General features: G+C 33.4%; 1 protein-coding gene and 1 long non-coding RNA gene across 2 annotated transcripts in view; one reads left to right on the top strand and one right to left on the bottom strand.

The window, feature by feature from the left end:
* The window catches only part of ARHGEF38 (Rho guanine nucleotide exchange factor 38), a 134,926-nt gene extending 129,649 nt beyond the window's left edge, over window positions 1–5,277 (top strand). The window contains exon 14 of the mRNA XM_051967447.1: window positions 4,253–5,277. Within this exon, the coding sequence (XP_051823407.1) occupies window positions 4,253–4,438 (186 nt within the window). The 3' untranslated portion in view covers window positions 4,439–5,277. The remainder of the gene's footprint in view (window positions 1–4,252) is intronic.
* LOC127542019 (uncharacterized) overlaps window positions 1–12,099 on the bottom strand; it is a 236,787-nt gene that overhangs the window by 46,800 nt on the left and 177,888 nt on the right. The gene's annotated exons all lie outside the window — the stretch shown is intronic.

Below are 12,099 nucleotides of genomic sequence, written 5' to 3'. Positions count from 1 at the left end.
AATCTTATCCCACTGATCTCTGAAATATTTATGAGCTGAAATTTGTCTCTTTGAGTTAGGCTTTCTACTTCATCTTTTTTGTAACATATATCTTGTATATTTGTACATCAGAAGGCATAGTGTTTCAATGGTTCCTTTCTTACATGTTGTCTGGGTCAATCTGCATGATGATGAGAGAGTCCAGGTGATAAACTTATCTGGAAGCAGGCTTGATATTCCTAGAGTTGAGGCCAATTAGAGCTGCCAGGGGAAGAAAAAAAAAAGTTTTATCTGCATAATAACGTCAACAACATTTTTAAGTGCCAGGCACTGAGTTAAGTACTGAGGATAGAAAGAAAGGCAGAAATAGTCCTCGCCCCCTAGGAGTTCACAGTCTAATAGGGGAAAGAACATACAAACAATTAAGTATAAGCAAAATATACCCAGAATAAATCGGAGCTATCAACAGTGGTAAACTTTCTACTGTTAGCATTAAAGCGAAACAGGGACCAATTGTGTTATCAGAAGTGACAGTCTTTGATATGGAGAAGACCGTAATACGACTCCTGATCCACAACAATTACATGCAATATACTATGTTCTTCGATGTTTATGCAAATGCCATTTCAGAGTTTACATAGAAACAAAATAAGCATTTTATTTAATTAGAAAAATGTAGTAGATTCTTTCTGGGTCATTTTCCATTGTATTGATGTTTTGTTTTTACATTATATACCTGTGCATATTATTTGACTTTATGAGAAGATCCATTGGATGAGGAAATGGAACACCACCCCAATATCTTTGCAAAGAAAACCTCTCAATGGGTTCATGAAGAATCAGACACGACTGAGATAATCAAACAATGAAACATACTGACCTTATTGTTTGAGTCTCCATTTTTAAATGATTCCATTAAATATTTGTTAAATTCCATGGCCTTTCATTTAAAATACCACTTAAAAATCAAGACATTTGTTCCTCTCTTTATCCACCATTTTTGTTGTTATTGTTTGATTTGTTTTACGAAAAATGATAGTTGTTCAGCAGTCAGTTAATTTAGCATCCTGGAATGTAGTTCCTTGATGCCTGCTGGCTTCTTAAAAGCACCTGGGTAGGCTCTTTCAACATTACTACTTTAGTTTTCAGTTTCTTCTCTTCTTTTCAACCCTTTTACTTCCTACCTTGAAGATTATTCTTTTTTTAATTTCTTTTTTCCCCTTTATTATTTTCTTTTTTCTTATCATATGTGTATATTAATTTTTTAAAAACACATTTCTTTATGAATCATTTTCTGAGAGAAAACTAAAACAGAACAAAAGGGGAAACAAAAGGGGAACAAAAAGAAAATAGAACAAAAAGGGAAAAACACAGAAAACAGAAGAAAAAGGGGGAAAAAATGAACACAATATGTATTGATTTACATTCAATTTCCATAGTTATCTCTTTGGATACAGATGGAGTTTTCTATACAAAAGTTTATTGGAATTGCCTTGGATCATTGAACTCCTGAGAAGAACCATGTCTTTCACAGCATTATCATCACACTCTCTTGCTGTTACTATGTACAATGTATTCTTAGTTCTATTTGTTTTGCTCAACATCAGTTTATGTAAATCTTTCTAGGCCTTTCTAAAAATAGCTTTCTAATCACTTCTTATAGGACAATAATATTGCATTACATTCATATACCATAACTTATTCAGTCATTTCCCAATTGATGGGCATGTACTAATTTTCCAGTTCTTTGCTACCACAAAAAGAGCTGCTACAAACATTTTTGCACATGTGGGTCTTTTTCCCTCCTTTATGATTTCCGTGGGATATACACCTAGTAGTAGCACTATTGGATCAACAGAATGCAGAAGATTATACTTCTTGCCAGAGTAAAAAAAAAAAAAAAAACTGAGTAGTTCTGCCTCATTTTGGTCATCGACTACTGTAGTACAATTCTCATTCAGCCCTAAACCTAAATCCGTATTTGTCCTCTGGATCTCACCATAGCTAAAAATACTTTGTTGTTCTGAAAAAAACAAAACAAAACAAAACCCAAAACTAAACCCCAAAACCAAAAACCTGTGCCCTTGGTCTCTCTTCTTCCCCTCTTTTCTCATTATATTAGCTTTCTTTTTTGACCAAGCTAATCTATATGTCTTTGCATTTACTTATTTATTTGCATTTACTTATTTATTCATTGATTATTCATCCCTTCTTTTCTTTTTTTTTTCTTTTTTTGTTTATTTTTTAAATAACTTTTTATTGACAGAACCCATGCTAGGGTAATTTTTTACAACATTATCCCTTGCATTCACTTCTGTTACGATTTTTCCCCTCCCTTCCTCCATCCCCTCCCCCAGATGGCAAGCAGTCCTATACATGTTAAATAGGTTACAGTATATCCTAGATATAATATATGTGTGCAGAACCAAACAGTTCTCTTGTTGCACAGCATCCCTTCTTTTCAACCAAACTATGGCACTTTCTTTTTTTTTTTTTTCAAAATCCAGCTCAAAACTTGTTGGTATATTATTCCAAAAAGGGTTTTGCTTGTTTTGTTTATGTTCTTTATTCTCAGCTAAGTCATAAGTTCTTTGTGGTTGGAAAGCTTTCCTTTTTCTTTAGTTCCCTCTAGAGTGTACTATACTAGTCTTTAAACAGGAGGCACTCAACAAGTGTCACTGATAGATTAATTGGTTGGATGTTGTAGAAACTGTCAGAATATGAATAGTCTTTCCATGAAGACTAAATGTTATTCATGTATCTCAAATTATCAAGTTATGTAGCTAGCATTTATATATAATCCTTTAAAATTATAAAACAAATATTATTTCATTATATCCTCTCAAGAACCCTTAGAAGCAGATGATATTATTAGCTTTATTTTAAAGATGGGGAAACTGAGGCACAGAGCAGTAAAGTGATTTTCCCAGGGTAACATAATTTATAGGTTTTTATAGGTTATTTGTATTTATATATTAATATATATACATATGTATATCTATTTATATTATATATATTATTTATAGGTTTATAGGTTATTATAGAGATAATATTCAAATACAGGTTTTCCTTACTCCAGTTCTAATTGTTCCATTAGTAAATTACCCATTCTCTCTTGGGATCTGGTTGGAAGTATTTCTGCTAGAAATTTGTTTTGTAAGGTTGTTTTTTTTTTTTATCTTCAGCCAAAACAAATAAATAAATAAATAAAATGACAGAATGAATATGTGAAATCAACTTTGAAAAGATATACACAATGATCAGGAAAGGACTGTGGTTGAACCACTTGATTAGAACTGTGAAAAGGTCCAGTTATGCTAGGTATCAATTTGGAACCAAATAAGAAAAATGGCTGTTCTTACACTTAATTAGCGACCCAGTTCCTGAAAACATAACCCAAGAAACTCAAAGACAGAAGCAAAGGTCCAAAACATATCAAAATACTTATGGCAGCACTTTTTGGTAAAACAAAAGTAGGTTTCCTATATGGGGATGCAAGTGAAGAAATATTATCATACAATAATTATATACAAAAATTAGAAAACTAGAGAAATTTGGGAAGATTCTATATGACCTGATATAAAGTAAAATAAGCAGATCAAAGAAAGCATAAATATAATGACAAAATTGTTAAAAAAAAAAAAAAACAAAACAAAAAAACAACTCTCTAAAGGGAAGCCAAAATCTGAGCAATTGAGAAATAAGTCAAGGTGCTAATCTTGGTTGGATAGGGGTGGGGATATAGGAGTGGGACCTTACTATTATAAATATTTATACACATTAGAAACTAGGTGGTGGAGTAGGTAAAAGTATTGGACTTGGAGTCAGAAAGACCTGAGTTCAAATGCTACATCAGATATTTCCCAGCTATGTGATCCTAGGCAAGCCACTTAACTTCTCTTACTTGCCTAAGTTTCCTCATAGGTAAAAATAAGATCGTAATAGCACTTATTTCACAAGCTTATTTTGAAGATCTAATGAGGTAACATATAGAGCTTTACAAACATTACAATGCTTTATAAATACTAATTATTATTATTGTCGGATAAAGTTTAATTTTTTTCTTTGTCACAAAGTAAAATTCAATCTGGAAAAAGAGGGTGTTGAAATAAGTGACATTATTTAAATGGTATCAGCAAAATTTATTTTTAGAAAAGAATGGACATCATCAAGCAGTACTGCTAAAGCTTAAAAAATTTTCCCATTTTGCCTGTTTCAGATGAGAGATTTTTAGATTCCGCTTTTTCACCATGTCTTTTGTTTTCCTCTCTAGATATTCTATGCGGTTCATCCATTTCAAGCCCGAAGTGAACATGAGCTCAGCCTCCAAGAATACCAACGGGTTCACATTCTTCGATTTTGTGATCTGAGTGGCAATAAGAAGTGGTGGCTAGCTGAAGCTCAAGGACAGAAGGGATATGTGCCCGCCAACTACCTGGGAAAGATGACATATGCTTAAAAAACAAGCTCCTGGATAATTTATTTAGTTTCCTGTCAAATCAAGAGATCAACTGACTACCTCTTACATATCTGATATGAAGTTTCTCAGTGAGGAAAGTACATCAAACACCAAAGAAATAAATCATCCAGCACTAAGACTGGTACCTTGCCAGATACAATGGAGGTTCTGGCAAGATCAGCTCATAAGTATATCTTAGGATATATCGGTGTTGAAGTAAATGCTAAACCAAAATTCAATGTAAAAAAATTAATAAACCCACCAACTCTTTGTAGTCATCTTAAGAAACATTTTTTTAAACCAAACAAACTTTTTTAGGAATAATCATAAGAAAGGATCAATATATCTTATTGTAATTCTGAAAGACTGAATACACATGAAATAAGCTTTTGCCCAAACTGATTTATTTATAAATTTCTAACTGGAAACGAGCCTAGAGAGCATATAATTCAAACTTCCCCATTTTACAGAGAAGGGAAGTAATTTGTTTAAGATCATAGAAATTCTAAATTCTGGCCTAAATTTGAGCCCTGGTACAGCGGACCATATTGTTTCACCCAGACATTTTATTTTCTCAAGGTTATTGGTCATAGGGCATTAAAAAAAATTAAAGTAAAATAGACTAGTTAACAATCAATAAAATATCCCCAATATAAAAGCACAGGGGCAAAAAAGATGAAAAATTAAAATATTATTGCCCATATAAACAAGCAAGTACAGTTGATGTATGCTTAAGTATTGTGAATTACCATATCTAATGAAAAAGAACACTTATTCTAATTCTCCCCCCTTTTTTAGTACATAAATGTACATACAGTAACACATACACATACACATACTCACACACACACACACACACACACACACACACACACACACTTTTCCAAATAAAAGCTTTCTTAATATTAGCTCAGAGGAAGTAGTAGTTCTTAAGCTGGTTTAATTTAAAAAACATTTTTCTCTGATTATTTTGTAAAAATGTTTTCATCATATTCTTTCTTATAAATATTTAGAAACAATGGTTTTTAAATGTTAAACTTAATTGGTGAAGCCTCAATGAAAAATACTAGAAAATTTGGAAAAAACGATGATCATGTTAGCTGCTCTGAACAAAGCCTTAAATATCATTATTTACCCATTTGTTCTTGCATGTAATTAGCTTTGAGGGTAGTTTTTACTGTAAATAAATGTTCATGGTCATTGGATCTTATCCAGTACAGGGGAAAGAACATTAGCTCTTTAGTCAGAGGAAGTGGATTCAAATATTACCTCTCACTTAATACCTACATGACCTTAATTCCCCTAGGCCTGTTTCCTCAAATATAAAATGAAGAGGTTAGCCTAAATAGTTTCAGATCACTAAAGTTCGAAACTTTAGTTGTATAATCACATGTCAAACAGATCTGTTCCTTGGGATTTCATGTCTATTTGATCAAGATACTTCATAGAAATACTAATATAAGCCTTTGGAAAAATACAATTTTGAAATCAATTTAAATTTGGCCACTTAATTGGCTTTTCTTTGACATACAATAAGAAGTTTTAATAGTATCAAAAATTTACTAATTTGAATGTTAATTTTCAAGATTTGGATGAAGCTGGCTCAAAAATTCTTAATGAAATTCACTGGGAGTACAAAATCTACTTTGTCACAAAATGTGATACATTTCAAGGATCTGTAATTTTGTCAACATGGATCCTCATTCCATTGACCCAAAACAGACATCTGAGAACTGCTGTAACTGTAAAATTCATCTTCCTTGAAACCAGTCTGGCACTGAGTATTTTTGAACTGTTTCTTTGGCCTTCAGATGTCAAATATTTTTGGAGTCTTTTAAGCTTGGTAAATCTTGCTCCAATTTGTGGCCAATTAGGATGGCCTTGAAAATTCTGGGTCACATTTATGACACAATAAAGTTTTAGGAGTTGATTTTGGTTGAGATATAAATAAATTTAAGGACCCACAAAGCAAAATAAAAAAAAATTTACAAGATTATAAGATTATTATTATGCAAGATTAGCTTCAGGTTACTATGAAAATCCTGGAATTTCTTGGTGTGAATTGGATATCTCAATCTAATGTTTATATTCATACAATTTTAGAGGATTATGTTTTTAGAATATTTTGTTATTTACTTTAGATCATTTGTATATTACATACACAAATATATACCAAAATATACATATATAACAACATATATATACACACCAAAAAAGAGATAAATCTTTGAAGTAAAAGTCTTTTGTACTACCACATGATTTAATATGATTTTCCTTGACTTTCAAAGGTATATAAATTCAGGAATACCTAAGGAAAAAAATATGGTGAACATTTAAATGACTCCCATTTCATTCTAATTTGGGGTATAACATGGTGCTGTGTAGAAAATCCTGACCTTAGAGTCAGATGACCTGAAATCCAAATTCCAATTTTGCCAGTTAATGATTGTGTGACTTTGGACAAATTACTTTTACCTCTTAAGGCCTCAGTTTCCTCATTTGTAAAGGGAAATGTTTGAACTAGATGATAAAATCCCTTTGAGTTCTAGAGCTGTGATCTTAATAACCAAGCAAATTCTGAGGATATATACCTATATATGTGTGTATGTATATATATTTCCTGAAGATATATACTTCTGTGTATATGTGTATAAGATCTGAGTTTCCTTATGTTCTATCCCTTTTAAAATTATTTGCATTTTTAGACCTGGAAATTAATGGACTGTTGTGTAAGGAGTAGCATTTTTTATTGCAATTGTCTGGAATAAGAAAATATTGCCTATTCATGTGATCCAAGGATTGAAGCTTATTGCTGACCCTTGGAAGTCCCAGAGGTGCATGGCAGAGATGGTTGATCAAATACTTAATGAAGCCATGGGCTTCACATTTTGCACTGTCAATCATACATTTATTAAAGCATTGATAAAATCCTAGCATCCTAGGATTAGAGGTCATCTGGTTCAACTCTTTCTTGAAGCACAAAGCCTTGATATAAACAAAAACAAGACAAGTTTTTCAAGACTTAGATTGCAATAGTTAACGAGTTTTAGTTGTATTTAGATCTCAATTTTCTATTCAAAACCTTAAAGTTGATTGATCAACCAGCATATGAAGTAGTTAGATGGAGCCATAGTGCACAGAATAGTCCTGAGTTCAAATTTGACCTCAGACCCTTATTAGCAAATGCAATCCTGAGCAAGTCATTTAACCTCTGTTTCCCTCAGTTTCCTCATCTGTAAAATGGGGATAAATGAGCATTTACCTCCCAGGGTTGTTGAGGGTTTGGTATTAGCTTATATGCTACTAAATGGCAAGCACTGTGCTAGGCTGGGAACAAAAAACCAAAATGGAAACAGTTCCTACCATCAAAGACTATGCATTCAAATAGGGGAGACACAATAGTCAGCTATATAGATATGTAGAAAATGCACATAAAACAGATGCAAGGTAACTGGAAGTGATGGGAGAGAATTGTGTGTGTGTGTGTGTGTGTGTGTGTGTGTGTGTGTGTGTGTGCTGAAGGGGCTTCTACTTTTGATTTTAATTTTCACCAGTCATTGACTTTCTTGATGATAAAGGAAGAAAATTCTTTGATGTTTTAAAGTATACAGATACTTCCAAATAAAATTCCATAAAGCCTAAAACTATAACTGACATTTAGGGAAAACCTTATATAATCCTAATAGGAAGGTTTATGTTTCTTTTTTTAAAGTTTGTAATAAACATCTCCTTTAAATAATTTCATTGTTTTGGAAAGGATCCTCTAAAGTTGGTGTTACATAATTCTTTCTCATTAACAAATAAGCCACAAAAAAAAAAAAAACCAAAAACCCAAACCATGATTTATTTAATGTTAATATTTAGCTATTATTGTGGTAAAATTAAAAACTTGCACATTAAAAAAGTACATGTGTGGTGTTCTTCTCTTTTGTATAATATATGATGGTTCTCTGTGGGAGCAGGTTTCTTGGGGAGGTTTCTGGAGGCAGCCTTAGTTTCAGTTCAACGTAATAATCAGCCCAAATGCAGTCAGTTGTTAAAATCCAAATGTTAATTTTCTCCTTCTTCGTGAATCTCATACTGAATACTGACTTGTGAATCTCCCAAAAGTGTGAATGAACTACTGTGTGTGAGCTAATGTGTGAACTCTCAAAGATGCAAACCCAAGCACACAAGCATTGCTTCCATCAATTCCAGTGAGTAATCACCTTGTATCAAATTCTGGCTCATAACATTTCCCACTTTCTTTTGATTTAGAACATAGGTGGTCATGACCTCCCTGACTTCTCAAGGAGGTGAGAACCCCAAAAAAGAAGGTGAACACGCCTTCCCTGACTGCTCAAAAAAGTAGTGAAAATACCATAAAAAGAAGGCGGTCACACCCTCCCTGACATCTCAGGAAGGGAGATGAAAATACCAAAGGAAATGGAAATCAAATCACATTAGCGGGTTTCTAAAAGGGCTCATTTGAAATAGGTATACATAAATCCATCAATATGGGAAGTATTACACATAATTACATAAACGCATAGCAATAGAACACAGGCTAGTAGTAATGTAACAAATATTATGAATCAACATGAGAATTTATACATGTTCGTAAGTTCTAGAAATAGTCCAAAGGGAATCCATTGTCCAATGTTCATGTGCCAGGAATCCAATATTTTCTGCAAGCTTTGAAGTACTGCGATAGTCTCATCAACAATTTTTCATCTCAAGGAATCCAATGATTCCTGCTGGTTTTCAAGAATTGAAACAGTCTCCTCTTATGTTAGAGAATCCAATGATTCCTGAAGATTTTAAAGTTCTTTTAACAGTCTCATTATCATCCATGCTCCTTCAATGTCAGATGCTTTTTAGATCTTCTCCTTTATTTTGAGGTTTTTCTCTCTGTCTCTCTCCAACTGCTCATTGCCACCCATCTGTTTCCTTCTCCATCTGTTTCCTTCTCTATCTGTAGGAACACAAGCAAACCCTCTCTCCCAGGCAGTTAACCTATCTAATTCCTTTCTATTTACCACTTTGGGGATTTCTCCTTATCAACTGGCAATTATATTGGAGCTGCTTGCACTGGACACTGTCCTGTTGGGTTAAAAAACCTGTATTCTCCCCAACTATATTCCTGATTGCTTTTCTGTTGGTTGATCACATCAGAATCCTGAATTTCTAAAGACTCTCTGGGTGTAATTTCAGCTGCTATCATGCCCCACCTGTCTTTTGACATTAAAGCAATTAATATACCAAACATCTGTTAGGCATCTATGATGTGTCAGTGAGCACAGCACTGAGGAATACAAAGATAAAGACAAAAATAGAAGTTTGTTTTCTTGTGCTTGTGAGGAAACTGAATTTCTTTATTTAAGGTCCCTTTTAAAAAATTAGTTGAGTTAGAACTCAAAATAATGAAATGTTGCAAGAGAAACTATGCATTATTGTTATTGTCTGGAATAAATTGTTATTGTCCAGCAGTAACATTGCTGGATCAAAGGGTATGCACAGTTTGATAACTTTTTGAGCATGCTCTCTAGAATGACTGGATATATTCACAATTCCACCAACAATATATTAATGTCCTTGTTTTCCCACATCCCCTCCAACATTCCACATTATCTTTCCCTGTCATTCTAGCCAGTCTGACAGGTGTGTAGTGGTATCTCAGAGTAGTCTTAATTTGCATTTCCCTGATTAATAATGACTTGGAGCATCTTTTCATATGGCTAGAAATAGTTCCAATTTCTTCATCTGAGAATTGTCTGTTCATATCCTTTGACCATTTATCAATTAGAGAATGGCTTGATTTCTTATAATCAATATATATGCTGTAAAAATGTTTTCCCAGTTTATTGCTTTCCTTCTAATCTTGTCTGTATTAGTTTTGTTTGTACAAAACCTTTTCAATTTGATATAATCAAAATTTTCTATTTTGTGATCAGTAATGATCTCTAGTTCTTCTTTGGTCATAAATTCCTTCCTCTTCCACAGGTCTGAGAGGTCAACTATCCTGTGTTCCTCTAATTTAATTATAATCTCATTCTTTATGCCTAGGTCATGAACCCATTTTGACCTTATCTTGGTGTATGGTGTTAAGTGTGGGTCGATGCCTAGTTTCTGCCATACTAGTTTCCAATTTTCCCAGCAATTTTTGTCAAACAGTGAGTTCTTGTCCCAAAAGCTGGGGTCTTTGGGTTTGTCAAACACTAGAGTATTAAGGTTATTGACTGTTTTGTCCTTTGAACCTAATCTATTCCACTGATCAACTAATCTATTTCTTAGTCAATACCAAATGGTTTTGGTAACTGCTGCTTTATAATATAATTTTAGATCTGATACAGCTAGGCCATCTTCATTTGATTTTTTTTTTTCATTAATTCCCTTGAAATTCTTGACCTTTTGTTTTTCCATATGAACTTTGTTGTTATTTTTTCTAGGTCATCAAAATAGTTTTTTGGGAGTCTGATTGGTATGGCGCTAAACAAATAGATTAGTTTAGGTAGTATTATCATCTGTAATGACCGCGTATTTAAAATCAGCCGGAGTCAGGAACTCAGGTTAAGGGGAAAATCTTCAGTCTTTATTGAAGTGAAGAGGTAAAAAAAGATTGCGATAGCAATACGGGCAAGAAGGATTACGATAGCAATATGGGCTGCTGCGACAGGAAGCCAGCTAGCAGAGAGAGAGAGAGAGATCTGAGCTCTCCTCCCCTTCCTTTTTCACTCCCCTGCCTCCACCTACCAGAATCGTCGTTTCCTATACAACACATCAGGACTTGCACAAAGAGTGGGCGGGGGCCATTCTTTCTCCAAGCTTATATATTAATAGAGTATGTCCAATTACTATTTAGCCTCATGTGCTTGGGACCTCAGTGCATCAACTCAAGCCTCAGCCCATTACAATCATCTTTATACAATATAGATACAAACATCGCCCTATCCAGAGTATTTAATATTTTTCCAACTGGTTAGATCAGACTTAATTTGCATGGAAAGTGTTTTGTAGTTTTGCTCATAAAGTTTCTGATTTTCCCTTGGCAGATAGATACCTAAGTATTTTGTACTCTCAGTAGTTACTTTAAATGGAATTTCTCTTTGTAACTCTGTTGGATTTTGTTAGTGATATATAAGAATGCTGATGACTTATGTGGGTTTATTTTGTCTCCTGCAACTTTGATAAAGTTGTGGATTATTTCTAAAATCTTTTTAGTAGAATCTCTGGAGTTCTCTAAGTATACCATCATATCATCAGCAAAGAGTGATAATTTGGTTTCTTTGTTGCCTACTCTAATTCCTTTAATCTCTTTCTCAACTCTTATTGCCAAAGCTAGCATTTCTAATATAATATTGAATAGTAACAGTGAGAGTGGGCAACCTTGTTTCATTCCTGATCTTATTGGGAATGGTTGCAGTTTTCCCCCATTACATATGATGCTTACTGATGGTTTTAAATAGATGCTATTGATTATTTTAAGGAAAAGTCCATTTATTCCTATACTCTCGTGTTTTTAATAGCAATGGATGTTGGATTTTATCAAATGCTTTTTCTGCATCTATTGAGATGATCACATGGTTTTTGTTAATTTGGTTATTAATATGGCCAATTATACTGATAGTTTTCCTAATATTGAACCAGCCCTGCATTCCTGGTATAAATCCGACTTCATCATG

This window comes from Antechinus flavipes, chromosome 6 (assembly GCF_016432865.1).
Source record: "Antechinus flavipes isolate AdamAnt ecotype Samford, QLD, Australia chromosome 6, AdamAnt_v2, whole genome shotgun sequence".
Lineage (NCBI taxonomy): Eukaryota > Metazoa > Chordata > Mammalia > Dasyuromorphia > Dasyuridae > Antechinus > Antechinus flavipes.
The sequence above is the reverse complement of the archived record's forward strand: the minus strand, read 5'-3'. Positions and strand labels throughout refer to the sequence as shown.